Genomic DNA, 27,765 nt, shown 5'->3' on the forward strand with positions numbered 1-27,765 from the left:
GTCATAAAACTTACAAGAGGCTTGTATGATCCTGACTCCATTTGCAGCCTTGGTAAAAAGAAAGGGTATGGAATTACTGCTCAACTGAGAGGCTCAAAATAGGGAAAGTGAATTTTTTATGTTGCCCTGAGTTCTTCATTGCTCAGCTCGGATGTCACACACACACCCGTGTCATCATGAGTTACATAGCATGGAAATACATTCTGGTCACTATTTAGGCAGGATGACAAGAAATAATCACAGGTCTGCATATATATCCCTAAAATCCATTAAAATTCAATGCTTTCACAGGAAACTGCCTAAATCAAAGCAATGTTTTCTGACATTCTGGTCATTTTTGCTTGAAAAATCTCAACGATTCTCTCCTCTGCCACATATGAGACACCCAGGAGTGCTCTTCAGAAGAGACATCCTGAGTGTGGAACAAGTTGGTTACCAGAGGACACACCAGTAGATGGAGCACACGACTCTGCAGTGCTGTGCTTTGGCTCTGTAGCACCAATTAATATTCTCACTGTTCACTGCTCACAGCTTGAGATAACAGAGCTGGACCAGCCACTGAGCCTGCTGCCCAGATAGCGTTTCCTTCCTGCTATACTCCAGATGAGAGGCTAGATCTGCTTTGATGTTTACCATTGAATTTCTTGGATGGTTGACTTTATTTACATGTCATTTAGGCTTAGCTCATACACTGCTATTTATGCTATCATTATACTTATCTCCACAATTTTCTGTTTTGCAAGTTTAACATGATCTACCTCTAACCAAGAAGTTAGCTTTTCGCAAGTCCTCAAAAATTTTGCACTTTGTTTGACTTAGTCTCCCCTGCCACATATTCTTAAAAATCACCCAGTTCTTCATGCATGTCAAACTCTAAAATTTCCAGCATAGCTTCATCAGCAAACTTCATGAACATATGTCTGATCTTTCTGGAAGGGTTAGCGATGAAAGTATGAAGTTAGATTAGCTCAGAATCGATACCAAGGTATAACTTTCTCCATTGTTTTCATCTTTCACATCTTTCACTAGATAATCCTACCACCTTACATTTTCAGTCCTGCTTCCCATCTTACATAGGTTTTCCCAAATGATACAACAGCAAATACTTTAAGAGTCCAGTCTAGAAAATCAATTTTTCTATTCCCAGAAATCTCTCTGGCTAGTCTAGTAGCATTTCCCTCTGCTAAGCCCGTATCACAGTATGTCCCATTTTTCACTCACTACTGTCTCCTGGTAGTGACTCCTTCAACAATTTTTCTAAAGCCATGGTGCAAGTTTTCACAAAAGAGAAGTTTTAAGTTCCTTGTGTATCATTCATCTGTACAACAGAACAACTAACATTTCTTTCTCCCACTCTTTGTCTTATTCAGTTTTACAAGGCTAAACTGATCTCCCACATGAAGTCACTATTTTGGTGTTACCATAGTTCCAACAGAAGTGAGTGATCATCATCTCAGCATCTAGATAAATCCATTGCTGAGAAAAGGAAGGCAAAACATCACATCAATATACCAACCTGAGCACTGCTTTTGCTTCAGCTTTCAATCTTATCCCTTTTGCTACACTTTCCCTATAGCTCCAAACACTGAAAATATCCCTATGAAAAAATGTACAGGCATGAAAGAGGGCACAGAAACAGAGGAAGAATAAAATCCGTATCACCTGGCATGAAAAAGGGAGTATGGATAAAGCTGTCAGTGTCAGTGCCTGCCAGATTTAAGGAGTCACTTCCCAGAATGACAAGCTGAGCAAAAGTCTCTTGGAAGAACAGTATTGGGCAGAGGACAATACTGACTACACAGTACCAAAGGCAGATGTTACATTCCATGGGCCTGTGCTATTTCATGGCAAGTGCTTTTATCATACTTCCTATTTTTAAATAGTTTTGTACAAGTTACTTACATGAAAAAACTACTTCATCGAAACAGAACGTCTGTGTTTGACAGAATTATTAAGAGTCTCTATCCTTCACTTTCTACTATTTGCCTTCATCCTTGATAAAATAAAAATTTTACTGGTTTTCTTTAAAAGATTTTAAAAATGTGATCAATGGTTCTTTAGTTGTACATGAGCTACCAAGGCTGAAAGTGGTCATCTTTGTTGGACCTTTTAAAGATTACCCCTTCAGTGTCACTTTTATTATTGAGACTGCTTTAAAACAAACTTTACCCTGATGTATACAAAAATCATTAATGTGTAAGCATGTACAAAGCGTCCAGCCTTCTGAAAGGGCTTCTCCAGGACAGTGGATGTTCATGGCATGCTGGGGCAGACTGCTGCAGTGCCAGAGTATATGCAAGTCCTTTGCTTGGTACGGCTTCCCCACTCCACCCCTGCAGCACAGACACAAGGCACAGCCATGTACAACAGATTTAGCTGAGGTTAATCATTCGCACAACCATTGTTTCCTTCTGTGGGTTTGCCTTGAAACTTTTGACACTCCCCTTATTGTACCTCTTGCAGTGCAAATTTCCTTGTTTTGTTTTGTTTCTCAAAGTAATTTTTGGCTGATTATTGTGTAGTTACAGAATTAGAGTAATAACATCTAATTGTACATCTGAAGCAAAACCATGTAATTGTGGGAGACTAGATTCAATTTAAAGAAAGAAAACCCCTCCACCAGGGTTTCTTGTGCTCACAGTGCTTTTGCCAGGCAGTGCTGCTTTGAATGCATCTAACCTGCAATTAGCATGAGCAATTAAGACAAAATTACCGTGTGCAATTGCATTATTTCAGGATGTAACAGTAGTAATATTTAGCAGTTACTGAACTAGACACAGTGCTTATAAGCTCAAATAACTATCAGCATTTACTAGTTACACCACAGAAAGGAGGACAGGTCTGAGTCGGCCCTACCTACAGCAACTGATTTCCAGGATGAACAAGCTTTATTCGCCTGCTGAAAGCCCATGGAAGTAGCCAATGGGGAAAAGAGGCTGGGCAGTTTTGGTACTGTTGAAAGAGTGGGACTCAAATGCCACTTTCTCCTTACTTTTGGCTTGTCACAGACCTCACGTGTGACATAAAAGAGAGAGCACACTTAACATTTAGTATTTCTGAATTATTCTCCTCTGCCTTCAACATTTCATAATAGCTTTGTAAGTCCTATAAAGGTACAAGGATTTAAAAGCAAAAATTACTTGAGCATGAATTAGTGCTGTGATCTGTGTATATGAGGAAGCCTCAGTAAAACATAACAGGCTTTTACATACTCCTACCATTCTGAGAATGCAACTCTACCAGTTCTACCACGCCTTTCTCGAAGGACATTTCTTGTCCTTTAGGGACAAGGTCAAATGCTATTTGAAAAGCATCTTAATGAACCATTGAAGGATACAAATGAAAATACATTTCAATTCAGTCTCACAGAACTAAAGATGTATCTAAACCTGTAGTCACAAACCTCAACTAGATAAACTGAGATGTTTAGAGTGCAAAACTGCTGGTATTAAAATGAAAGATCCCAGTCATAAAACTCAGGGCCCAATCCAGGAAGGGTTTCCAGTTACACCAGTGGGAGTTAGAAGCACTAAAATCACACATAACCACACTCTAATGATTAGTATTAATCTATCACAGAAACTCATAACAGAAGTCCTGAGATGGGGTCTACTGGCTCTAGGCATACTGATTTATGTGAGTGATTTTTGCACATGGACCCATCACAAAATGCCCAAAGGTCTCCCAAGATGCAGCCACACAACCAAGAGCAAAAACTGCCTCAGCATCCCTTCTATCTAAATATTTCTTTCCTTTTCTATTGAAAAAATTATTAGGGGTAGACAAGAAATTACAGTCAACCAATGGATCAGGTTCTACACTGATTTATGCATGTACCTCACTACTTCCAGAATTTGGTGGTTCTCAGTAATTAGGAGCAGGAGTTCATGAGCCAATCTCAACTAGCTAGAACAGACAAAAAAAAAATTAAATGCATTTCTGCACAGACAACTTATCTTCTGCATTTGAAAGCAAGAGTAAGATAAATTGTGACATGTTTTCATCCACAGCGTTTATTAAAGATTATATGGGCACAGCACACAGATAAACCACATCCTGAAGCAAGGTCAAACCAGGTTTCACATTTTAAAGCTGAAGTGCTATCTATCTGGAGTGCTCATAGGTACCTTCTTTGCAGTTCCAGACTGACAAATGACAAACACGGACTATATTTATAAGGCTGTCATTTACTTCTCTTTTTATTAAAATCACCAGCTACAAAATAGATATTTTGTACATACTAGTCCTAAATAAGCAACAATAAGAAAATTACATTAGTCCTGAAATATTGTGCACCTGGGACATGATAAAGGGTCAGAAATAATACAAATTATATGGAGATTAGATAAGGTACTCACATCACACTGGAAGGTTAACCTATAGCTTTGAAGAAATTAGTGCACATGTTGATCAGAGACCTATTTTCTGCAAACATGAAAAAAGTTCCAGCTTGCTCTCATTTAAAAATACTATAGCCACTACTGTTACAGAAAGGAACTGTGTTACTTCAGTCTGACATGTGCCATAAGTGTTACAGTATCTGGAAACAGAGAAATGCACTAAAAACACGAAGAGAAACAAGACAGTAACACTTCTTTGATAGTGGTGGTGCTGATGAAAGTTGTCATAACTTCTTCATGAATCAAAAATCAAGTACTCACCATAAACAAAACATCCTGACACTGTATTGTCTTTCCCTTCAAGGTCAAAAAAAAAAGAAGGAGAAGGGATAACAATCTTGTCTAATTCAGGAAGCAACTGCAAAGTCATCCCATCCATCCAGCACTCCTTGTGTACTTTGCACTCCACCCAGAGTGACTGGGAGGGAAAATAAGCCTCAAAGGGCCTGAATTTAGGTATGGGCTTTCCACGATCCTGGTAGCAGCTAGAAGACAAGTCAATTAATGATTGAGTGATTTGTGAGTATCAAAAGGCAAAATCCAGGGGCCACATTATGATACTCATTTTTATATTACTATCAACATGGGTTTGGTTTAAAGTTCATTAGTTCATAGCATGAGTGTATTCACCTCCAGGACACTGTTAAAGGCATCTGTCAGGGGCTGCAGGATGATTGTTGCTCCTAACTACTGCTCTGATAGTGTGACCTCCTTGGTTATCATGGCCTTGCTAAACTTTTCACACCATCGTCTTGGAGATTGGAAGTAGGGATTTCATGCCATGTTGGATCCTAATACAGTGTACGAAATGAAAGTGAGGAAATGTTGTGTTTAAAGACAGCTTTCAGGACAGAAAACATTATAGCAGAAAGGCTCATATTGGTCAGTGCTACCTCAAATACAGAATAAGGAACAAATATCAAAACATTAAAGTTAAGTAGATGTTGATTACGAGGTGAAAGACGTGGCTATTTCCATTAGTTTGCTGCAACAACTTCATCCCAAGAAATACATTTCTATCTTTATAAAATACATCATTTTTATAGAATAAAAACAGATGAAAGATATACTTTAACTCTTAACACAAACATAAAGTGCAAAACTTAGTTTTCTAACCTAAGATTGACCAAAAATGTTCAAGCTGTTCATATCCTAAAATCACAGGAAGACCTTCTCTGATCACTACTACTGTAATTTCAGAGTCAAATTACAAATTATACACTGATAACATACAATCAAGTCATCTCAAATCTGTAGCAAAATACAAAACAAATAATGACAAATAAGTAATTTTGCAATATTATTAATATATAGTCACTATGCACAAAAATATGCATCTTTTGGGTAAATATATATTTTTTCTCTGTTATAATTTTAAAGTGCATCTAAAAGCTTCTAAATAAATCTTTACACTTTAAAAATAGAAGAAGGTAAACAGTAGTTCAGAAATGACAGGTAACTCTTGTTAACAAAGAGTTAAGAAATTCTAAGTGTTATTCCAATATTCTCAGCTGTGCTAAAGCGGTGGTGATATTTTGGGTGCACAACACTGGCAAACACTGACTGGACCCAATGACTGTGTTTCCTAGAATCACAAAATCCTGTAGGTTGGAATGGACCTGAATAGGTCACCTGGTTCAACCCGCTCAAAGTAGGGTCAATATTGGTTACTCAGGACTTTGTGCAGGAGGTTCCTGCAAACCTCCCAGTGTGGTGACTGCAGTGAGCCTCATTCCAGTCTGCCTGTGCTCACAGCAGAAAACCTGGGCAATCCACTCAGTTAGGGCCCTTGAGGAACCCTTCATATAAGTTCAAAATTTCCAGTCTTATCAGTTTAATTACCAACCAAACTAAAATATTGAGAGAGTAGATAATTAACTAGCATCTTAAGGCTCACTGAGCTAAACCACTCCTCACAGCAACTTCAGAGGAATAATGCCTGCATACATGAGTGACCAGTTTGAGCTACACTGTGCACAGGCACCCAGAAAATAGCTGCCTTCCCTGGGACGTAGATACCATTTGCAGAAGCGCTCCCGAGGAAACACTTCTTAGAATGGCAGCAATGGTGCTGCAAGCACCAGCCTGTCCCAGCCCCCATCAGCAAATACTTTCCAGTGAAGGGGTGTTCTACCTGCAAAGTTCTCAACTTCAATCTATAGAACAGTTTCCAAACTATGTGTCAAGCTTTTTACTACCTTTCACAGAATAACACCAGTATGCTGCTGCCACTCTCTCTCCATAAATATCACATGTGAGCAGCACCTGATGCTGTCAATCTACAGCTACAAGTCCTTAGCAAGAAGTTCAATTTCATCCAGCAAGAAGTCCATGTCCTCTCGGCTAACCTGTGGGCTGATCACCACCTGACGGAAGAAGTTGACTTTGCCCCGGTGAGGCTGGTACCCAAGCATCATGCTGCCCTTCTTCATCATCCTCTCTTTAATTATAGGAGCAACCTGAAAGTAGACACAAAAAAAGGTTGATGTCACTCTCAGAAATATAGCATTTTTGAGCAGGAACTGTATTTTGTGACCTAAAAAGTTTTTTTGAAGTGTCTGAGTTTTGCACCTCTTGCCTGTCTTCCCACTGCCTGCTCCAAGTAACAGCAAAGCTCAGGCCTGCAGGTTTAGAGGCAGACTGCACTGAGACCCTCAGCTTCTGGGACTCCTGAAAGAATCAGAGCAAGATCAACACCCCTCAAAAGCCTGCTGTTTGAGGCATTCATCTGTGGCATGGGAAAGACTGGGTTAAGGTCCCTAGTCTTCCTGATTTAGATAAAAAGTTTGAACCCAGTCACAGCTAGTTAAAGGCAGGATCTGTCTCCTTGTACTAATCAGGCTAAGAATGACTTCTCTCCCTTCATGGCCCTTCTCCCACCACATCTGCAAAGCAGCTGCCCCTAGAGGACATTCTCAATTGTACCTTTGTGAAACTTAATCTGCCAAAAAAGTCTATTAAGGGAGAAGGCCTGATCCTGAAGCTTAAGATTTCATCTCTTAGATTTAGGCATAAGTAGCATTTGTCTACACCACTCTTGCATAGAATGAAATCTCACAGGTGTCTTACTGCAGATAAAAACATGAGTGAGATTGGCAGAATCAGGTCCTTATAGCTGAGCACTTGATCTCATCCCAGCAGGGCTGTAAACTTTGGCCAATTAATCTTGTGCTTAACTTTAGGTGTGTGAGTAGTTCTGCATTCTCATGCTTGAAATAGGTCATAAGCTCAAATGAATTGCTGGACTAAGTACTCTATTCCTTGGAAGATATAATTCAACAAATTCAACAAATAAGTAATTTGACAGAAGTAGTACTTTTTAAAAGGTCTTGCATTTTAATGTATTATTAAAATATTTAATATATTATATATTTAATATATTCTATATACATTTAATATATTAGTAATAACATCACGGTATTTCAGAACAGTGTATTCCTTTTTTTCTTTCCGTGATGGTTTGACTTTGAACCAAGAAAATGGGCATGACCTAAAAGTTTGTGCCAGATACTACCACCTGATTTGCAAAAGAAAAATGATGATGCCAATCTTACCTTAATAGATTTATTTTTATGGCATATATTAGTAGGCAAGTCCCGTACAATTTGCTTAGATAGAAACAGATAAGGTTTTCAACACTAACAGCCTAGCTTTCCCATATTTCCTTAGTGGTACATGTCTAAATTACAGTTGTTTCAAAATGTGCATCGAATTCAGAGGAGTAGTGTTTATGGTTCCAACTTGATTTGTCTCTCTGATTTTGCTTTATCTTTGTGATAAAACTAGGTTGTTTATTTAGCATTTGTTTTTTAAACTATGAGAGTGATGGAGTCACAATTCTAACTGAAGTCCAGTGTGAAACATCGGTATAAATTGTTCTGCCTCAGGGTCACCATGAGCAGGTCACATCCTTGGTACCACAAGGGGTAACCCACAGCAGCTGTGGCCTGAAACAACCATGACACTGTGACATTGTGTCCAGGAGGCGCTGTGCTGAACACCATATATGTACAGAAAAGAAAAAATTCCTCCACCTCTGTACTTGACAAGAACCCCCAAGTGACTTCTGCTCAAGGAATAAAGACACTACAAGTGCAAGGGGAGAAGCAAATTCTTCTTAATACACTTTCTCAGGCTCTTCTTTAAGATTCAAATCCCTATGGCAACTTTTAGCCTTTATTGACGTTCCATCAGAGTTATTTCATCTTTTGTATCACACTATTGATTCTCTTCATCTCAACACCTGGCGCTCCACAATCTATCATCCCAAAATGTGCAGTAGCAAAAATGGAGACCATGAAAGCAAAAACATTTATGGCTTCAGTAATCTGAGGACTGTAAATATACTGCATTTCAATAGGTCTTCTCTCATGAAAAGGAAAGGTAGAGAAACCTCACTGTCATGATCTCATCAATTATCTCATTCATCCTTCATGCTAATGAAGCTGTCCTCTTAATTTGAAGTTTGTCCATCCCTTTTTGAAGCCAAAACAAACACTTCCTACATAAGGAAATAAACCAAACCAAAACAAAATCTTATGAGCTTTTGACAGGATTACTTTTGGAAAGATTTTCCATCAAGTATTTTTTGCATGTTCTATTTGCTAAAGTTGTGCAGTCAGTGTAACAAAACTGTCAGGGATCTTATCCACAGAAAGCAGTAAGGAACAGAATCTGTGTCCAAACGCTTACGTACATGTCTCACAAAAGAACAATTAAATGATACATGCATGCTAAGGCAGGAGCACAGGGTATGACTGCTAACAGAAGGGAGAGGCAACTACCACTTTGCAGCAGAAAAATTAGACCTAAAAGAAACTAATTGCCTAGTGAGGAGTTCAATGAGTTTAATTCCAGCCAAAGTCAATGAGATCTGAGGATGCTCAGATATCAGAAAGAGCTGCACAGGTCCATTCAGGATAGGCTTCTCGGAAAGCAATTTAGTGAGAGTGAGATTGCTTCACCAGTCCAATTATTTTACTACGGAATTTACTTCAAATTGTAAATCTAATTCTTTTTGTGGCCCGTCAGTGGAGCAGTCTCAGAATTTTAAGTGTAATATATCCTAAACCCAAAGTTCTCTTCTCTCCTTTGCTCCCTTCACCTTCTCCTTCCCACTGCTAGCCTTCCCTGCCAATCCATCCTGGAGATTATTATTTCATATGCTCACTACAGCAGCATAACACCTATCAGGCAGGTCCTTCTTCCACCTAGGAAGGTGGGGAGAAGGTGTCCTGTGTGGGAGGTCATACTGCAGCAGGGCTGCTCACATTGCTCTGTGCAGCCAAAGGCCCGTGGAACTGCTTAGCCTGAGGACTGATGGGTGCACCACACTCTCCCTGTGGAGACCTACACAGAGGCTGTAACAGTTCTACTTCCCTTGCTACTAATAGCAGAGGGGTTTTTTTAACTAGACCAAAAATTACAGAGTAGTTTAGCTCCTTCTCTACCTACCTGAGTGACAGGATAATCTGTTCTCTCACTCTCAGTCAGCACTTAGCTATACTACAAGCAACAAAAAATTTAAGCCCTAAAGTTTAAGCTGTTTCTATCACAAGTCCAGACTACAGCTGATCCTCCTATATATTTACAACAAAGATGCCAATGTTCCTTCCCAGCACATATACACACACACAGCAGTGCAATAAGTAGCCAGGACCAGCTTGGACACTACAGCTGGAATCCTAGTACACCGGAGGATCAGGAGAGCAACATATCTCCCTCTCCATATCTCAAGTATCCTTGAGAAAACTGATTTTGGACAGTCATACCACAGGGTAATATCTTAAAACCACTGGGTCCCACTGATTGACTCATCAATGATATTTAATCCAAGTTTCTCCAACACTTTAAGAATTTTCATTAGGCTCAGGTCATGATAGCATAACACACTTCAGCAACCATCCTTAAAAACTGACTCAGAAAAAGAGCTGAGCACATTCTCAGCAGGGGAATCACATACTTAGTGTCTCGGAGAACTAGTTCCCAAGACTGGACAACAAAAAATCTTTTCAGAGGACTTGATGAAACACCTATCTGAGATAATTTCTTCTTCTTCTTCCAGATAGCAAGACCTCCAAAACAATTCTCAAAGTGGTCAAACTCTGTAAGCCTGGTTCTTAAACTAAAAACAACCTCCTAGCACATGGGTCTCTTGAGTAAAGTGAAATCTACGGAGCAGCTCCATTAAATAGGTGGTGTTCTTACTCCATTAGTCACAGCACAGTATTATGGTTTGGTATTCATTCACTATTATCTGCCTCCTGCTGAACAGTATGGACATTTGTAAGAAGAACTGGTTTGTAAATTTTATTCTAATAACAAAAACAACAAAAAAAATCATAAGGTAACCAGTGCCTAACTTTTCAAATCACATAATCCCATTATCTTCTAAAATACATACCCCACCTGCACTACTTCTGCTGGGTATGGATAGCCAAATAAGTTGTCCTAAAGAGAAGGAGAATTTCCCAACAAATATGCTACCTTGTTCATCTTGCTGAAATAAAGAAATCAGCATCTACTGGTTCTAATTAGCCTCTTATTTTTCTTCACTAATGTTGTCTCTGACAATTGCAATTAACAGATACGCTGAAAATGCAAGAAAGTTCAGGTTGGATAACTGCAAAATAGCTTGCTGATAATGGAAGACCATGTCAACATTGATTATAAATTTCTTTCTTGATGCCCTCCTTTAATCTGTAAGTGATCTCATTTTAGACCTAATTCAGTATTTTCAAACTGAGTCCCACTAATATCATCAAAAATTATATTCTATGCCCCTGACACCGTATCCCTGCTACCCAAATGCTCCTCGTACTGCCATCATTCTCACATCGTTCTCACAGTTGGATAGTCTAGTCATACCTGATGTTACATATCACAAGTTTTTCCAAACTGTAGGCTAGAGGCTATAAGCTTTAAAAGCAACATTCTATAATTATTTTATTTAAACACTAAGGCAAAAGGAGTTGCAAAATTGCTAAAAATGCTGGGTAGCCATATTCTGCTAAGCAATGAATTTGAGAATACATTCCTTCAGGGGGAAAAAAAAAAGTAATGAATTTGACAAATATCCTAAGACAGCATTAGCTAGAAAAAAAAAATAAAGAAACCAGAAAAGCCTAAAGTTTTTCTAAACTTTGGAAACAAAAATATTTTGAGTATTTTTTTCAAAACACTGTTTTCAATTAAAATTCAAATTCAATTGGAAATTGACCCATTTTTATTGCAGCCAGTAGAAAAGAACTGAGGAAACTGAAACTAAGCAAATAGCTTCATTTTAGCTTGCCTGAAAACAAAAATTCTTTCTGATCAACTACAACCAAGAATTGCTTCCAGTTTCTCAATTCAATGGCCAAACCAAAAAATGTATTTTCTGTACAACCATAAATATGTGGGATCAAAAGTGCTGACACTGCTTAACTGAAACAGCTCTAGAATTTTTGTACCTCAGAAAAGACAGAAAGTATGAGAAAACTCATAGGACTGTCTGTTCTGTTGGCAAAACCTGTCTGGACATCCCATGTGAACAGCTTTGAGTAGTGCGGATGACTAAATGTGCTAGCCCAGCAAGTACTACAAAGACAGACTGCTTACAAAAACTAGTGTCAATACTGGCAATTGCTATTCAGAAACATTTTTCCAAATCTTTTGAACAATTCCCAGGTCACCGAGCATCTATGCAACATAAAGCCAAAGAGCTATCCCAGCTGCTGGCAGCAGCAACTCCCAGTCACCAGACCCCATTCTGCTTCTGATATTAATTTCCAAATTGCCATGGACTTCAATGGAAGCAGAATGCAATAATCTAAATTTCCTTCTTATATGTCTGCTTCAGGTGGCAGTTTGCAAACAGCCTTCAGCTTTTACTACAGAAAGCCACACTCGTGGCAAATCAATAACCTTTCTAGGGATCAATAAAAGCAGGCTGACAGAGTTGGAAGGACAGGAGCATATTAGCAGCTCAAACTATTTCTCTTCCTCAAATACAGCCTTGATTAAATTTTCCAAGCTACAGAATACTGCACTAGAAACTGGCTGAAGAATTGCAGCTAGAAGACAAAAAAGCTGCCCTTTTGACAAAATGGAAAGATCACATTCTCACGATTTCACAGATATGGAAAACACATTTTGTGTTCTTGTCTCAATTATTCCTAGCAATGGAAGACAAATTTATGCAGAACAGTCCCTCTCATATGATCAAAAAAATCTATGTGGGCCCCCCCAGAAGGGGCAAACACTTTGATTTGGAAGTTCATGATTGTTACTTAAAAGGCAACTTACTGGTTGTTCAAAGTCTGACAAGTTATGCTTCCTGCTAGAAATGAGCAGTTGGGATCCATGCATATTCATAAGAAAACAACTATTGTACAACAATTTCCACCAAAACAAAAAGTAAATAAAACCTCAGTTCATTAAGTATTCAGACACAATTTTAAACTTTTACATATGGGCTACTAATTACAGTGGGTCTTCACAATATTGTTTCTTATCTTGCCTAAATGATAGAATGATGGTTTGAAGTACCGGACACAGACTCAACAAATAAAAATAAGACTGGTCCCAAACCCTCCCAGAGGCTGTTTGGACAAATAACTACATCTCTTTTGGGTAATATGTTTCTTTTTTCCTTCAGGGCAGTGGAGTCTTATGTGTTCCTACATCATATATTTGCGAGGGTTGGTCTCTTCTCCCAAGTAACAAGCAACAGGACAAGAAGAAATGATCTCAAGTTGCACCAGAGGAGGCTTACACAGGACATTGGGGAAAATTTCTTTACTGAAAGAGTGGTCAAGCATAGGAAGAGGCTGCCCAGGGAAGTGGTTGAATCACTATGCCTGAGGATAATTAAAAGCTATGTGGATGTGGCACTTAGGGACAGGGTTTAGTGGTGGACTTGACAGTGCTGGGTTAACGGTTGGACTCAATGACCTAAACAGTCTTTTCCAACCTAAATGATTCTATGATTCTATCTACTGTAATTGGCCCTGATACAATGGTACAGAGCACCCACAAGGCATGATACATGTGTTAAAAAATTTCTACATCAAAAAGGTCTCACAAGCATACCACAATATATGTCACAATATATCTGCTGCATTTCCCAGAATGGTTAGGAAAGATAAGTTTGACATCAATGATACTGGTAATTATGAAGTAAGAACAGTAGCTGGCATCTTAATATTGATCCTTGGATGCAATACAAATTAACAAAACACTTTTGTTTGGCTGTAATTACAAAACTAGCTAAATACTATAAATATTTGGAAGTAATAGTGCTTTCAACATATTTTACATCGAGAAATTATATTCCCCATTGTTAAATATCTTTTCTTGCTTTTTGCTGCAACATCAGTTGCTGGCTTTAAAACAACAGGCTTTTTCCCTTTTGGTGATAATTAAAAAGAAACTCAGACCATTTGTCAGCTGTCACAGCAACTGGGACAATCGAAATACCAAATATTTGCACATCCAATCACAGCTTCATTGCTGTAGCCAAGGCGCTCAGTAAAACCCAAACATGTTTTTCTTTTGTCTAGAATTTGTTCTGGGCCCACATCCCTAAACCACTAATAAATTATTGCCGTGCACTATTGCGCCAGTGTTCCCTTTGTGCCACACCAGGCAACAAAAGCAGAAATAAGTGCATTTGTCAAAATAGCAGTAACCACTTCCACATTCTTCAGAGCAACTAACATATCGAAGGAGAACAGATGCTCTGGTATTTTTGTCCCAATACTGACATTCTCTGTGCACCTTCAACTCACACTCAGGGCTGCACAGTATGTCTGCCCTGCAATATATTGCAAATCATCTTCCCATCCATTGCTTTTTGCCAGTAGACACATTAATGAACCTCACAAAGCACTGAAAATGATCTGAATAATAGGAGCTGGTGGGTTGGCTTTGGATTTTGATTGTCTTAAGTGACTTCTTTAGTTGGTCATTTATGCAAGAAAAAATAGCCTTCAGACAAAGGCTTTTACACTAATGTTATTGGCCTCTGAAAAGGAAGCGCCAGGACAGAATAGCCCCCAGAACAGAATCAGCACTTAAACAAGTTTGTATGTATTTTTATTTACAGTTAAAAAGTACATTGCTGAACAACACAATTTTCCCATGGCTTTTTCTGTCTGAGCACATGTGGCTTTTCAAGACAATCCACATGGAATTCCTATTATTTTTCTGTCATTTCTGTGTTACTTTACTAAGGTCTTATTAACAAGCCATGTGGAAAGTGTAGGCATTGAGGAAACACCATAGGCTAGCACACAATATGAATCCAGAGTTCTGATCTGTTTAAAAGATAGTTGAGTGCTACTAGTTTTATAAAAATAATTACCTTAAAAGCTTTCATAACATACACAAGGCTCTTCTGTGCACCATTTTATTAAGTTCCCATTTGAACAACTAGGTTTTCCGGTCTTTCAACCTTGCCAAAGTTCCCCTTTTCCATCCGGCATGAAAGGGTAGCTTGCCACCTTGAAAGCCAGAGTAACCAACAAAAAACCTTATCCTTTTTGGTTTGTATGCACAGGAATGAGCTTCAGTTCTACTTCATTGAGGGAACAAAGAAATCACAGTGTAATGAGAATGTCTGGGGCTGGGAGGAATACTTTTCGTTAGGAAACAACTGCATTATGTGGTGACACGAGTTCAAAAACTCAATATGCTTCTAGTGTAGAAAAAGGAATGTCACTTCAGAAAGTGGGAATGATTCCCAACTGTTAAGATCTTATTTACTACTTGCACAAGTCAGCTTCTGGCATAAGGTAGCAGCACCTTCTGTACTTGCATTACAGTAAGAATTAAAGAATAGTAATGCATATTTCTTAATATTCTTTAACCAGAACTAAAGAAAAATTAGTAATTCAACAAAACTAGATACCTTTGTCTTGGTTTTTTTTCTCCTTAAAAACATCCTACTGACTTTCTCAGAGGCTTCTTACAATGTCTTGGGGAGCATGAAGGGATAGTGTCTACCATGACCCAGACTGCTAACACAAAAGGAAGGCAGTTGTCTAACCTGTTCACCCAATTTAATGAAGAAAATTATCCCATTTGTCCCTCCATACATGAAATATAAGACCAGTAACTGTTAGTTATTAAAACTGTTTTCTTACCTGAGACTCATTTATGTAATTACCAATATGGCTATGAAATAAAGACCAGAAACCCTACGACATGGAGCCCTATCAAAGTCAACACAATACTTTTCTCATGTACATCTTGCCCCAAGACAATGCTCACTCCAGCTCAGCCTTGCTCCTCTCCTCACTCCCAGTGAGTAAGTTTTCCCTTTATTTTTATCCCCAACTTAAATCCAAAATATGTTACAAACCATTAACAAAAAATGGAAATGCATGGACAACTAGGAAACTGAAAGAACAAAGCAGGATCTCTATGGTTTCAAAATGTGCAATTTTCAGTCTGAAAGGGTGAAAAATCAAAGGAAAATAATGATTTGCACCTACAAGTACTTGCAAACTACAGACAGAAAATATACGTAATTATGACTAATAACAGTCTTAGGTAAATAGAATTAGGACTGCAGTCAATTCCTAGATAATTTAAGGGGAACCACATACTGGGCACAAAATTTAGAATCCATTTTGCAAGACTTTGTAGCCTCAAAGGAATATACGGAATAAAAAATTTGCTAACCTCAGGCCTACCCTACACCCCTATAGATATGGCTCAGTATTCAGAGGCACAGATGAAATCCTCTAATCCTGTACACCAAATTGCTTTGAGAACCTTATTCTTTCACCAGTCTGACCAGATATCCACTCTGGACCATAGGAAATGCCACAATTTCCCTTAGTGCCACATGTACCTATAAATAACACACAATTAGAAAGAAAATAAAAGCAGGGTGAAATACTGGCACATTTTTGTCAGGCTTCTGCAGCAACATAGATATTCTTATGAAAGAGAGAGAACAGGAACAATCTTTGGATCTTTGAAAGCAATTATGATCTGCTATATAAAAATCATCCATTAAAGTCTTCTAGATTTCACTTCCTTTATTAAAAAAAAAATATTTGCAGAACTCAATAAATACAAATAATCTTCCTACAAAAATTTATAAACCCTCTGATTGGTCACTGTGTCTGGAAAAAATTCTCTACATTCATCAACATTCACCTACAGAAGTCTGCCATTGAAGTACAGGGAGTTTTATAACTAAATTCACCTATGGTAGAGTTAGACTAACCCATATTTTCTTATAACTCTATTAAATTTGAAAGGAAGGTCTAAATACCTGCTGAATGGATATCAGTCTCAAGGATTTTCTACTGCTTTTAGAGGAGCCCTTCTCTGTTATAAGATATTTTGTAAGACTTGTAAATATTTCTGACCACACTGACCCCTTTGGAGAGTAACAAGAAACCCCTCCCTTGTAGGCATGAAAAAGAAACATATTCCATCTCATTTCTCTTGAAACGCCTACAGTTAGAAAGGAATCTGTGCCTAAATATCTGAAGCACAAAATGAAAGTGAAGTCTTAGAAAGTACTTTGTATGTCACTACATATGAAGGAGCTGGATTTCCTCCCTCTCATCCCCACAGATATTTTGACACCACTCACAACATCACACAAATATAAAGACTGCTTAATTGAGCAGATGATGCAAGCTATACGCTTTTTCTGTGGCATTACTAGTAATTGATTTTTCTGAAATTTTTATAGAGTCGCAGCAAGGAAGGGTAGTTTAGGGCCCCATCCTTTTTTTCAACTGTCTGTAAATTCAATGTTTACCTTCAGTTTCTTAAAGAAGTGTTTGATGCAGCAGGAGGGAAGTACAGCTCCCCTCTCCTCCTACTGAAGTTGGTGATAGGAAACAGAAGAGTGTTAATGTAATAAGTGGATACTCATTTAAGTTGAGGCAAGCTTAAGATTTATTGACCTGAGAGCAAGAGGTCAATATTTATTCAGAGAACAATAAATCTTGATACGTCATTCTAACAGATGTTAATCCAATGTATTATTAAATCCATCCCATTAAAGCTAATTAGATTGTGTGTCCTCGTGAGCCTTGTTGCCAATAGTCATTAGTATTGCCATGGATCGTAATTACTGTGCTTTGATAATTAAATCATATAATATCCAATAAAATTAAATATATGGGGATAGAAATAATTATTTTTCTCTACCATGATTATATTATTGTACATTTCATTGAGCTCTTCCTTCATGGTGCTGTAGACCTTCCTTACATTCTTCTGCCAGGACCAGCATAGCTAAGGAATCAAAAGTTCTCTGTGAACTACATCATTTTTTAAACTTTCTCATTTGTCTTAAAAACCTGACACTCTCAAAGCCACATCCATCTACTGTTCATGCACTAGGCAGGTAAGGAGTAGTGTAAGCAGTAAGTAGCTGCTGTTAGGGAAAAGAAAAAAAGGAAGAAGTCTTACTCCTAAATATAAGTGAAGAATTCCTTCTAATTTGGTGTTTTACGCTGCTTTCCATCCTCACATTTCTATGTACTTCATAGATAAGAGGAAATACTATTATCTCCACCTTAATCTCTGAAAGAAACTGAGGCACACAGAAAGGAAATAATGACTGAAATCTTAATCACAACTCTGTGCCAAAGCTAGACATCATTCAGGTACATTAATGAATTAGTGAGCAGAACATGATATTTTTAGTGCAAATTTGCCTTGCAAGTACTCTTGTAAAATACACACAAACTTATCCCATTTGGATCAAAGAGGTTTCCTTCCTGGAGGAACCACAGCTGAACTGCAGCAATGCAGAGTGCCCCACTTGCAGTGCAGGTGTCAACTCCCCAGGGGTCAGCACTCCATGGACTCACAGAGCACACCTAGGGCTGCTGACTGGTGTGAGCATCACTGGTGGTGAAGAGTTAGTGAGGACACGAGGGATCACAGAAAATCAAATCCTAGTCACTCCATCTTCTTTATGACACACACATCAGTAACACAGACTACAATTTCCCAAGTTCCATCTCTGTATATTGACTTATATTGATCCTTGACAGTATTTTTCCTTCAGGACCTGCACTGTTTACAGACTGTAGTTGCTTATTTTTGTAGGAGTCTCACACATAAGGGGAGTAACAGCTTGAGAGGAAGTGTTAGGTGCATTGAACTGTACAACATGTGTTTCCCAGAGACACAGCCTCCAGAACTGAAGATAAAATGTGGAAAGTAGGATTCAACTCCCATCATTTGGCAGTCTAAAAGTCAGTCTAAAAGTCTAAGCTAGTCATCTAGGCTTTGCCCTTACTTAACAGAGAAAAAGAGTCACCTCTAGAGAGCGATTCATTTCAGCCTAGAGTAAGAAAGCCCTGAGATAGATGGACTCAATTTGGGAAAGATTCTCTCCTCCACCATGGTCTTCAGTGGAAGACCTCTGCCTAAGCTTTAGATGGCTAAAGCAAGGTAAAATGAAGTCCATGCAGACAGTTTATCTTGAATCAAAGGTACCTAAAATCCATGTTCCTCTGGTGTTTCTAGGCTATGGAACTGCTGGATAGACCCAAAAGTTGCATTGGACACAGTCCAGAAGGAGGATATCCAGAGCACAAGCAGAATCAAGGGGAACCAAGTGTTTCTCCATGACTAACATGGTGAATGTGCACTAGGTGGTGTGATTAAAGACTAACCACAGAAAACACAAAGACTCAGCCAAGACCAAAGAAACAGCAACATACAGAGGAACCCTAATAACCTGATCAGTGAAAATTGAGAACATTACATTGACTCCTCCTCTAACTATCAGAAAAGGATATTTGCCCCTAGCAAGAAACACACAAAGAGAAATAAATTAATAACTCTCACAGGGATGCTAGGTGAGAAGTACAGCACTTCCTAGGGGATGCAGATGGAAGAAAATTATGGGACTGTAGAAAACATATTACACGATGCTTAGGTGAAGGACCAAAGGTGCAGATAGAGAGGAGTCAGGAGGATGGGGGAGGAACAAGATGGGGAAAACTGCACGCAGCACTACAGGCTGGGGAAAGAGTGGCTGGGTCCCAAGGTCAGCCACCTTCTGACATTGTACTGAATGCTCTGAAGTCCTTTCTGTGATTGGTAATCCAACCCAAACCATTCTATGATTCTGTGATTTTAACTGAAATGCTAGGGACATGTGCTTTGAATCATTTTCTGTAAGAAATCATTTGCGTTTGAACCCAAGAGCATCCCGTTGGTCCAATAAATGCATACTGATCATTAGAAAACTCTCTTTGGGGTGGAGGTTCATCTGGCATGAACTTGAAATGGAACTTCAGACTAAGATTAAATGCACGCACGTTTTTACCTCATTATCCTATCGCACAGAATGAGACAATTTGAGGCTTGCATTTCTGATGCTGTTTGAGGAAGAGCCATCTTTAACCAAGAACAGTTGTGAGAATACGTGCTAACTCCATACTGAGGGTGTGCCTCAGCTCTCTTGATGCTATTTCCCTTCTACATTCAGAGCCAGTTTTTATAAATTTAGCTAATTCCTTTCATGCACTGCTGCCAAGCTGGCCACGTGCACATGCAAATATCAATTTTTCATGCAAGCACAGATTATTTGCATGCATATGTTACATCCATGCAAGTGTATACATGCAGTTGTATAGGACCAATTTAGAACAAAAGGCAATGGTTACAGTGGACACCTCCAAAAATTACAAACATGAAAAACAAGCCAAAGAAAAAACTCCATCTTGTTACATGGCCCAACCTCCAGCTCTCCAACATGCTACAGAACAAATGGTTCTCCGCATCTAACATGACTATAAGCTACTGCCCTCCTACAAGCTTCAAACTGTTGTTATTTTACTTCCCTCAGATGCTTCTCATTATAACTGGGATGAGTGCTGAGTTAAAAAGTCAGTGTATGAATCATATAATCAACTCAGTTGTCTGGAATCTTGCTTTTCCATGCATTTCCTCATTGCTACACGGATCACCAGTGTAAAACATGTGTTAGCTGCATCAAATTTCCTTTTGCTCTTTTAACCCTAAAATTGCCTGTGAGCAGACACTTATTTACTGTTATCCAGCTTCCCAGCCACTGATACCGGTGCCTTCACTGCCTGCCTCACAATAGTCACAGAGTTACTAATATTTACACTGAGGTTAAATCCAAGGGGTATCTCTTTATCCAGCTTCTGGGATAAGGCCTCAGCATTGAGTGCCTGTGTTCTGCTCAGAAACAAGAAAAACAACCCAGAATTTCAGTTTAAGCCTAATTTAAGCCATGCCATTGCTCCATGCACCATCAGATCTCATCCATCTTTCCAACCATGAGGGTGGGTCCACAGCACTGTAATTTTTGCCATAACCATCACCCATGGGACCTACTCTCACACTGGAGCAGCATAAGGGTTGTTTCCACCAGCTTTTAACCTTGTCAGAGGAAGGATGTATGCATGCAAGTGGCTCTGAGCACTAGTCACGAGACAGGCTTCTGATGCCTTACCTACAGATGTACATACAGGACAAAAAAAAAGTTCCCAACAATTAACATTTACTGCTCATGTGATACTCTCCTTCTTTCAGGTGTTTATTTGAACTACGCTGTTGGTCTATAATAGCTATAGTATAATCTAGTGTATTGTACAATGACATCTTATAGTCCTGTGAGATCTACATTCCCCTTCTACTATCTAAACACTGCACCACTGGTATTTTCTCACTACAGTCACTCTGCACAGTACTGGACTAGACTTCCCCATGTCCCTAATCTGTCTATCAGACTCCCTTCTCAAATATTATACTTTATTTTTTTTAGTAAAAGGAATATTTTTGACTGATTCTCTTCAGCGTAATGCATTTTTCCAGTTACAGAAACCAAAGTACATCTTGCAATCTTTCCCTTTGAAGCCAGTAGTATTCTCAAGGTACAGGATTAGAGCAAGTTTTATAATTTCAGGGTGGGCAGTACAGAAATGGTTTCTCCTTGGTTTGTTTTTAATCTTACAAAAATCTGTAATCATGTTTTCAGTGTAGTGCTCTCCCTTTTTATTACTACCTTGTAATAACCGATGGTAATCAATCTGTACATTCAGAGACTTGAGTTTCAGTCCCTAGCAACTATTTTAAAAACTGATATATTTGAATTCCTGTATTGTGGAAACAACACTAATCCCAGCTTGAAGTTACAGGATATTTGATGAATATTTCATGATCTCACAGACAGAAACACTTCCTGTGTGTTTATCAAACAACTGATTTAAAAATCACAGTTCCAACATGATATATGAATTTAGCAGAATCTCTACCTTAATCTTTAAGATGATTCTACTAAGTAGATTAATCATTCATGGACAGCTTAAAAAAGTTTAAAAGCTTGGCAGGAAAAATGGTCAGTCTTGTGCTTTCATTTTCCACTGTCAGCTGTGACTTTGGGAAGCAGAATACACAACTTGGGCTGCTTTTGATCACCACCTAGTGTGTGAATTAAAGAACTGCAGAGGTTTAAGAAGTGAGTTACCGATTTAAAGTGAAGCAGCAGTAGGATTAACAGGTTTCTTTCATCATTTCTAGAAGACCTCAAATAGGCTTAGTGAACTTGAAAACAACAGGAATTTCCAGATGCCTCTAGCTGCCTGATGAAAGTCAGATGTTTCATGATGACACTGTGTCTAGTAGTCTGCGACTATGATGGTCTAGGGATATAAAGAAAGCAAGACTTGCATAGTGAAGTAGTATCTTCTTCAGGCAAAGTTACTTAGTAAGAAAGAGCAACATGGTTTCAGGCAAGGAATCCTTTAATTATGTCTCTGTGTTTTTTCCAGGTGTCCAAACGCTACATTCATTTCATTGTTTTCTGATTTTTTTTTTTTGTGTCAAGATAGTCAGAAATAATATTTGCAAAATTCTCCACTTACAAAAATTAGTTGTATGTGTTGTTATAACTAAAACCCACATTCTAATTGTAATTCAACATTTATCCATGCAATTGAGACTTCAAGGCTGGTAAATCAGTAAGACAGCTGAACAGAGGAGGAGCACCAGCAACACTAGAGGTGAAAGTCTCTGGCAGCTTTCGGTTTTGAACATTGCAGATAACTCAGGACAGCTTGGACTATGCTTTCCACCATGACTGGCCAAGCAATGCTAATTCTTGGCTAGTATCCTTGCTTTTCAGAAAGCACACTGTGACTTGACGCACAGAAACTCAATATCTTCACATCAACAAATGCACTTAAAAAGACCAGAACAAAACAGAAAACACATCTTTACTAAAACATGCTCATCCTTCAATATTAAATAATAATACTGTGAATTTTCAACAAAGATTAGGAGGAGGAGTTTCAAGAGACACTTGGAAGAAGCCTTTGCCTGTAGACAGCAGAACAGTCTTCTTTTTTAAGGGGAAAAATATGACTTTCCCCTCATTTTATTATGAGGCCAGGTCAAGGAGCAGTCAAAGATACTTTTACATCATGAATTACCACTGGCCTATAGACCCTTTTATACAATATCCACCCATGCATCTAGGTATCCCTTTACATTAAAAAATTCATACCATCAGCTGAATTGTCACTCGGGGAAAAAAACCAAACAAACAATGATGCTCAACTACTGTTAAAACTGCATACTAACTCCTCAAATATTACAGGGTTCAGACTCTGTATAGGACACTCAAATGCCTAGGAAGAACTGTAACATCTTTACAAGAAGTTTAATATTTTATTAGACACTGATCTCTCAATTATAATTAGTCAATATATCTTATTCCAAATAACTTTTTAGTTTAAACCTTGTAAAGCAGTACATAATTTTATACAAAGGACTGGGGGGGGGAGAAAATAAAAGAAAGAAAAAGCTAGTGTTGGCTGGAAAATAGGAGATAACTCTTGCTTGCTCTAGTTTATTCTTTAACAGCTCGTGCCTTCAAAACAGAGCTGGCAGTATTATTGAGGAACTTATGTTGATTTAAGAACTGAAAGAAATTACCTTCCCTCCTCAAACACAGGGGTTTTTTTCCCTGAGAGCGCCAAATAGCCATTAACAGCCAGAGCACTAATTAGCAGTTCCAACACATTACTGTTGTTCTGGTGCCCCCCAATGGTCACCTGGCTTTACTACCAGCTGCGGCTTAAAAACTTGGAAAAGCTGTGCTCCAGACGTGACGCCCAAGCGCACGTGTAATTCTTCAGCCAGCTGGGCTCGAGCCCTGACACAGCTACCAACACTGCAGAGCTCCCATTCATGGTATCCAGAGCTGGGTATCCAGGGCAGGTCCTCCAGCCAGGTACTAACCACCATCCCTAACCATTTTGAAAGAACACTTCAGCAGCTATTGATTGCAAAAATTAACTTGATTCATAAGCACAGATGCTACATAGAATCATAGAATTGTTTGGGTTGATCTTTCAAGGTCATCTCGTCCAACGCCCCTGCAATGACCAGGGACATCTTCAACTATGTGAGGTTGCTCAGAGCCCGTCTAACCTGATCTTGAATGTTTCCAGGGATGGGACATCTGTAGATTTCTACATTATATTAATCAAACTGAGACATCATTCAAGCAACTAAAACACATTGGTACCCAGCACTGGCTGTGTTTTCCCTCCCTTCCCCAGTCACCGCATCCTGTTACACAAACACCGACCTAGTATATCTACAGTCTCTAACTCATACAACAATTTTGCACATCCTGTCCCAGCTCACCAGCAGTTGTGGTGAGGTACCAGTAGAATGATGATACATCTTCATTTCCAACCATACCGTGACACAGAGAAATTACTCATTGGTCTATAAATCAGCACTTCCTCCTGAGGACTGATCACAATCTGACTATACTCACTTCAGCCTAAGGAAAAGGATAGTCATGATCACAAAGAGTGTTTCAAAAGACTTAATTTCCAGAAAAACTTCAGGTGGAAAAGATAGATGAAAGCTTAAAACTCTTTAAGAAGAGTTTAGATAGCCAAAAGCTGCAATCCTTCAATCAAGAAAGAAGACAGCTTTATCTAAAAGCCCATCCCGGTTTATTGGCAAAGGGAAGATAGCAAAGTAATATTTAACAAGTTGAAAGAGGGAAGCAGATCAAATAGCAATCAATACAAACATGACATGAAGAAAACTTATCGGATGGAAAAGAAAACCTTGACTGACAGGACTAGGAACAGAAGAAACAGTTTAGTATGTACATTAGGGATGACTGAAACCTTACCCATGGTCAAATCATTAAAAATGCAGGCAAGGCAGAAGTGGCTTTCAATTTCTGCTGGGAGGGATTCCTACCACAAATCTGATGAACTTTCCAAGCCATCAGCAGCTATTGAAATGCTAAAGATCTGCTGAAGGCAAACTTTTAGGTACAATCTATCCAGCCTAAGATTAAAAGTTATTCACTGAATCTGTGGATAATTTTTTAGGATGCTATGGAAATTTCAGAAAACAAGCACTACTATTAGAAGTGGTAAGGAGATAGACCTAATGAAATAAGGATGCTTAAGTCAGTATGAAGATAAAGTTAAAAAAAGAAACCCTCATACTGGATTTAATTTATAATGAGTTAAAGGATAAGAATACATAGAAATTCTAAAACTGACAGAAACAGATTCAGAATGTAGTCTTTTGTGTTCAGTTACGTTCATATCTTTGCCAAACACCACTTTTTTGGGTCAGCCTGCCGTCATTATTTTGCTGATATTACAAGTTTTCTCAATGATTTACTTGCACTTAGAGCATTAATAAGAAAGCCTTACTCAAGCCATTTAGATGAAAAATAGCAGGAACAATTCACACAGGAACGGCACAAAAAATTAGGACCACACAATAGCAATACAGTAGAACTAAGCAAGATTTGAATAACATATCCACATGTAGGGAAATTAGGGTGTCAATCAAACATTGCTGCTAGTGAGGCTCCACAGAGACCGGGATTAACCTTGATGCTGATCCTCACTGTTGGTTTTCTGAAAGTCCATAAATGACAGCTGACACCATTTGCAAGTGCAGACTCACAAAGGACTGGACTACCAGCTGCAAAGGAAGGATGCTTCCATAAACTACTGCTCTTTTACAAATTCTGTGTAAGCTGCCCAACATAAGCAGAAGTGTAAAGCCATAAATGTTTCATTTGTACCCTAAAACAACTACTAAAAAATTCTTTGATCAAATATTTGTAACTCAGGTATGTTTGTAATTCTTTTCGAGAAATGCTGCATTTGCCAAATTATCCACATCCTTTGCAACTCCACCCAACATGGGAGTTCCCCACTTTGCCTGATATGACAAATACAATGAAATATTTCCACAGATAGGCTCTAACTCCATGTTGAAATTGTCACTCATGTTTCAAACAGACTACAGTGGAAGTTTACCTTTCCTATGAGGTAAAATAAAGGCTTATACTTTCAGCAGCTGCTTTCTGGCTGATAAGGCAGAAAAAATATCTTATTTTCCATCAAATACATAGTAACTCTTGCTGTAGCAGTCCATTAAGTAAGAGTGAAACTCAAAGATTTTATTTTTCTGCTGTCCAACTCCCTATAAAATTACCAAAAAAAAAAAGAAATCACTGGGCTATTTCACTTGTAATAACTATTAGTGCACTACAGTCAATTCATTGCTGTTATTTATTAAACATGCCAAACCCAACAGAATGGTAGAAGACACTTGATTCATTCAGAAGCCACAGCAGGTACCAGCTGGCAGGGCAGAACAGTCATGATGCCACCAGAAAGATTTGTAACTGAAGGAAACTTTACTATGTAGTGTAGAAATGGTTCATTTAAAAAGCCATTACCAACACACCACACTACCACTCATCATTCATTCATGAGATTGTCATTTAGTTCACCTGCAATTTCTCATGTTCAAGTACCTTTATAAGATATCTAAAGCATTCAGGAAGGCCCTGTTACTACACCCTTTCAGAGGGAGAGGTAGCACTAAAAAAAGGTGCCAAGAGGGTGGTGACTTCTGTTACACGTTGCAGTTCAGCTATGTGCAAAAGCAAGAAAAATCATGTACTAACAATTAAACAACTGCTAAGAATAATTTTTGTTCAGCCATGCTCTTTGCTTTCACTCTCAATGAGATTCAACCTATGCAAAGGACCAATGGGAGGGGCAGGCATTACTGTTATCCTACATGTGCCCTTCAGCATTAAAATACCAATTATTAGCAAGGTTAAGGAATATATATAACCATCATGTAGCCAGTGGCTCTGCTGGGCAGTCCCCTCATCGATCCGTAGTGCACCCTAAAATGTTCACTGCAAATGCTCACATAAAAATCAACTGTTATTCCCTCATTTGTATTCCTTGGTCATCAACCCCATTCAGTTCAAACTCCCACTGTAAAACAGATTCTCTGAACTGCATACCAAAATCCTCACATGGACAAGGAGTCACAGTTTGGGCAGCTGCAGGGAGGCAGCTCTAGGAGCAGCTTACAAGCACAAGGTGAAACAATGAGGTGAAACCACAATGGTCCTCAAGGAGCACCATTGACCACTGTAAGATGGGACTGATCTGGGCTGCAGGGCTGCCTTGCTACTCTAACTCTGAGGGCTCCAAATCAAACAGCATGCCCCCCACCAGTCCAGTTCTGCCACAGTCACACAATGTAGCCCTGGCACAGGAGCCCCATGACACTCACTCAAAGGTCCAAGGGTCTCAACTTGGCCAGGCTTCCTACAGTTTCATTACAAGTCTTTTTCTCTGTCAGGATGCTGCAAAAGTCAACCTTCCTTCCACCACCTTCACACAGGAAAAAAACTTATCCCCTGTGCAAACCACAGAGCAGCACGTCCACAAAGCTCTTCTGTGACTGCTGCTTTTCTGAGACAAACCCATACAGTCTCCCCCTAGCCACATAATACCACCTGTGCAGCTCCAGGGTTGCAAAGTATTGCTTTCCCTTCACCAGGAGACCAGTTAGGATCCTTCAGAGAGCCCCTGAGCTTCTCATATGAAAGGAGTAAATTCAGAGCTGGCAGGCAGATCAGCTTCACAGACCCAGAGAACATGTTTAGGGCTCCTGTGGGACCATTCTGCAGACACCCAGCACAGAGGGGAGATAGCTGTGAGTCAAGTGGACTGGAGATACTCTGAAATTCTAATGTCTCTGACTGACTGTTTTCCTCATTTACAGTAAATTAGGAGGTAGAAGTTTATTGTTCCCCTGAATGTCAGATAAAATAATTTAAGTCAGTGCATTAAAATACGATTTCCATTTGTTATAAGAAGAAAAGATGATAGAGGAAGGAGACAGGTTTTTTTCAGGTAAAAACTGAGCACAGAATGAAGCTTCTAGTGACCTCAGGACTCCAGTACTTAGACATTCCCAGAATGCTTCAATTATTGAGCTCCCCTGTGATATATACTGGGTTTCATTTTGATCCACAGGCTATTAAACATGATCT

General features: G+C 38.9%; 1 protein-coding gene across 2 annotated transcripts in view; it reads right to left on the reverse strand.

Annotated features, from left to right (window-relative positions):
- Positions 1–4,171: 4,171 nt before the first annotated feature.
- GADL1 (glutamate decarboxylase like 1) overlaps positions 4,172–27,765 on the reverse strand; it is an 82,286-nt gene continuing 58,692 nt past the window's right edge. The window contains exon 15 of one of the 2 annotated variants that reach the window (XM_027675450.1): positions 4,172–6,859. In XM_027675450.1, the coding sequence (XP_027531251.1) occupies positions 6,686–6,859 (174 nt within the window). In that variant the 3' untranslated portion in view covers positions 4,172–6,685. Of the gene's footprint in view, positions 6,860–27,177; positions 27,394–27,765 lie in introns of those variants that run through there. The other variant, XM_027675449.1, reaches the window with a different exon arrangement.

Source organism: Neopelma chrysocephalum, unplaced genomic scaffold (genome assembly GCF_003984885.1).
Source record: "Neopelma chrysocephalum unplaced genomic scaffold, ASM398488v2 Primary Assembly neopelma1_26, whole genome shotgun sequence".
In the NCBI taxonomy this organism is placed as follows: domain Eukaryota; kingdom Metazoa; phylum Chordata; class Aves; order Passeriformes; family Pipridae; genus Neopelma; species Neopelma chrysocephalum.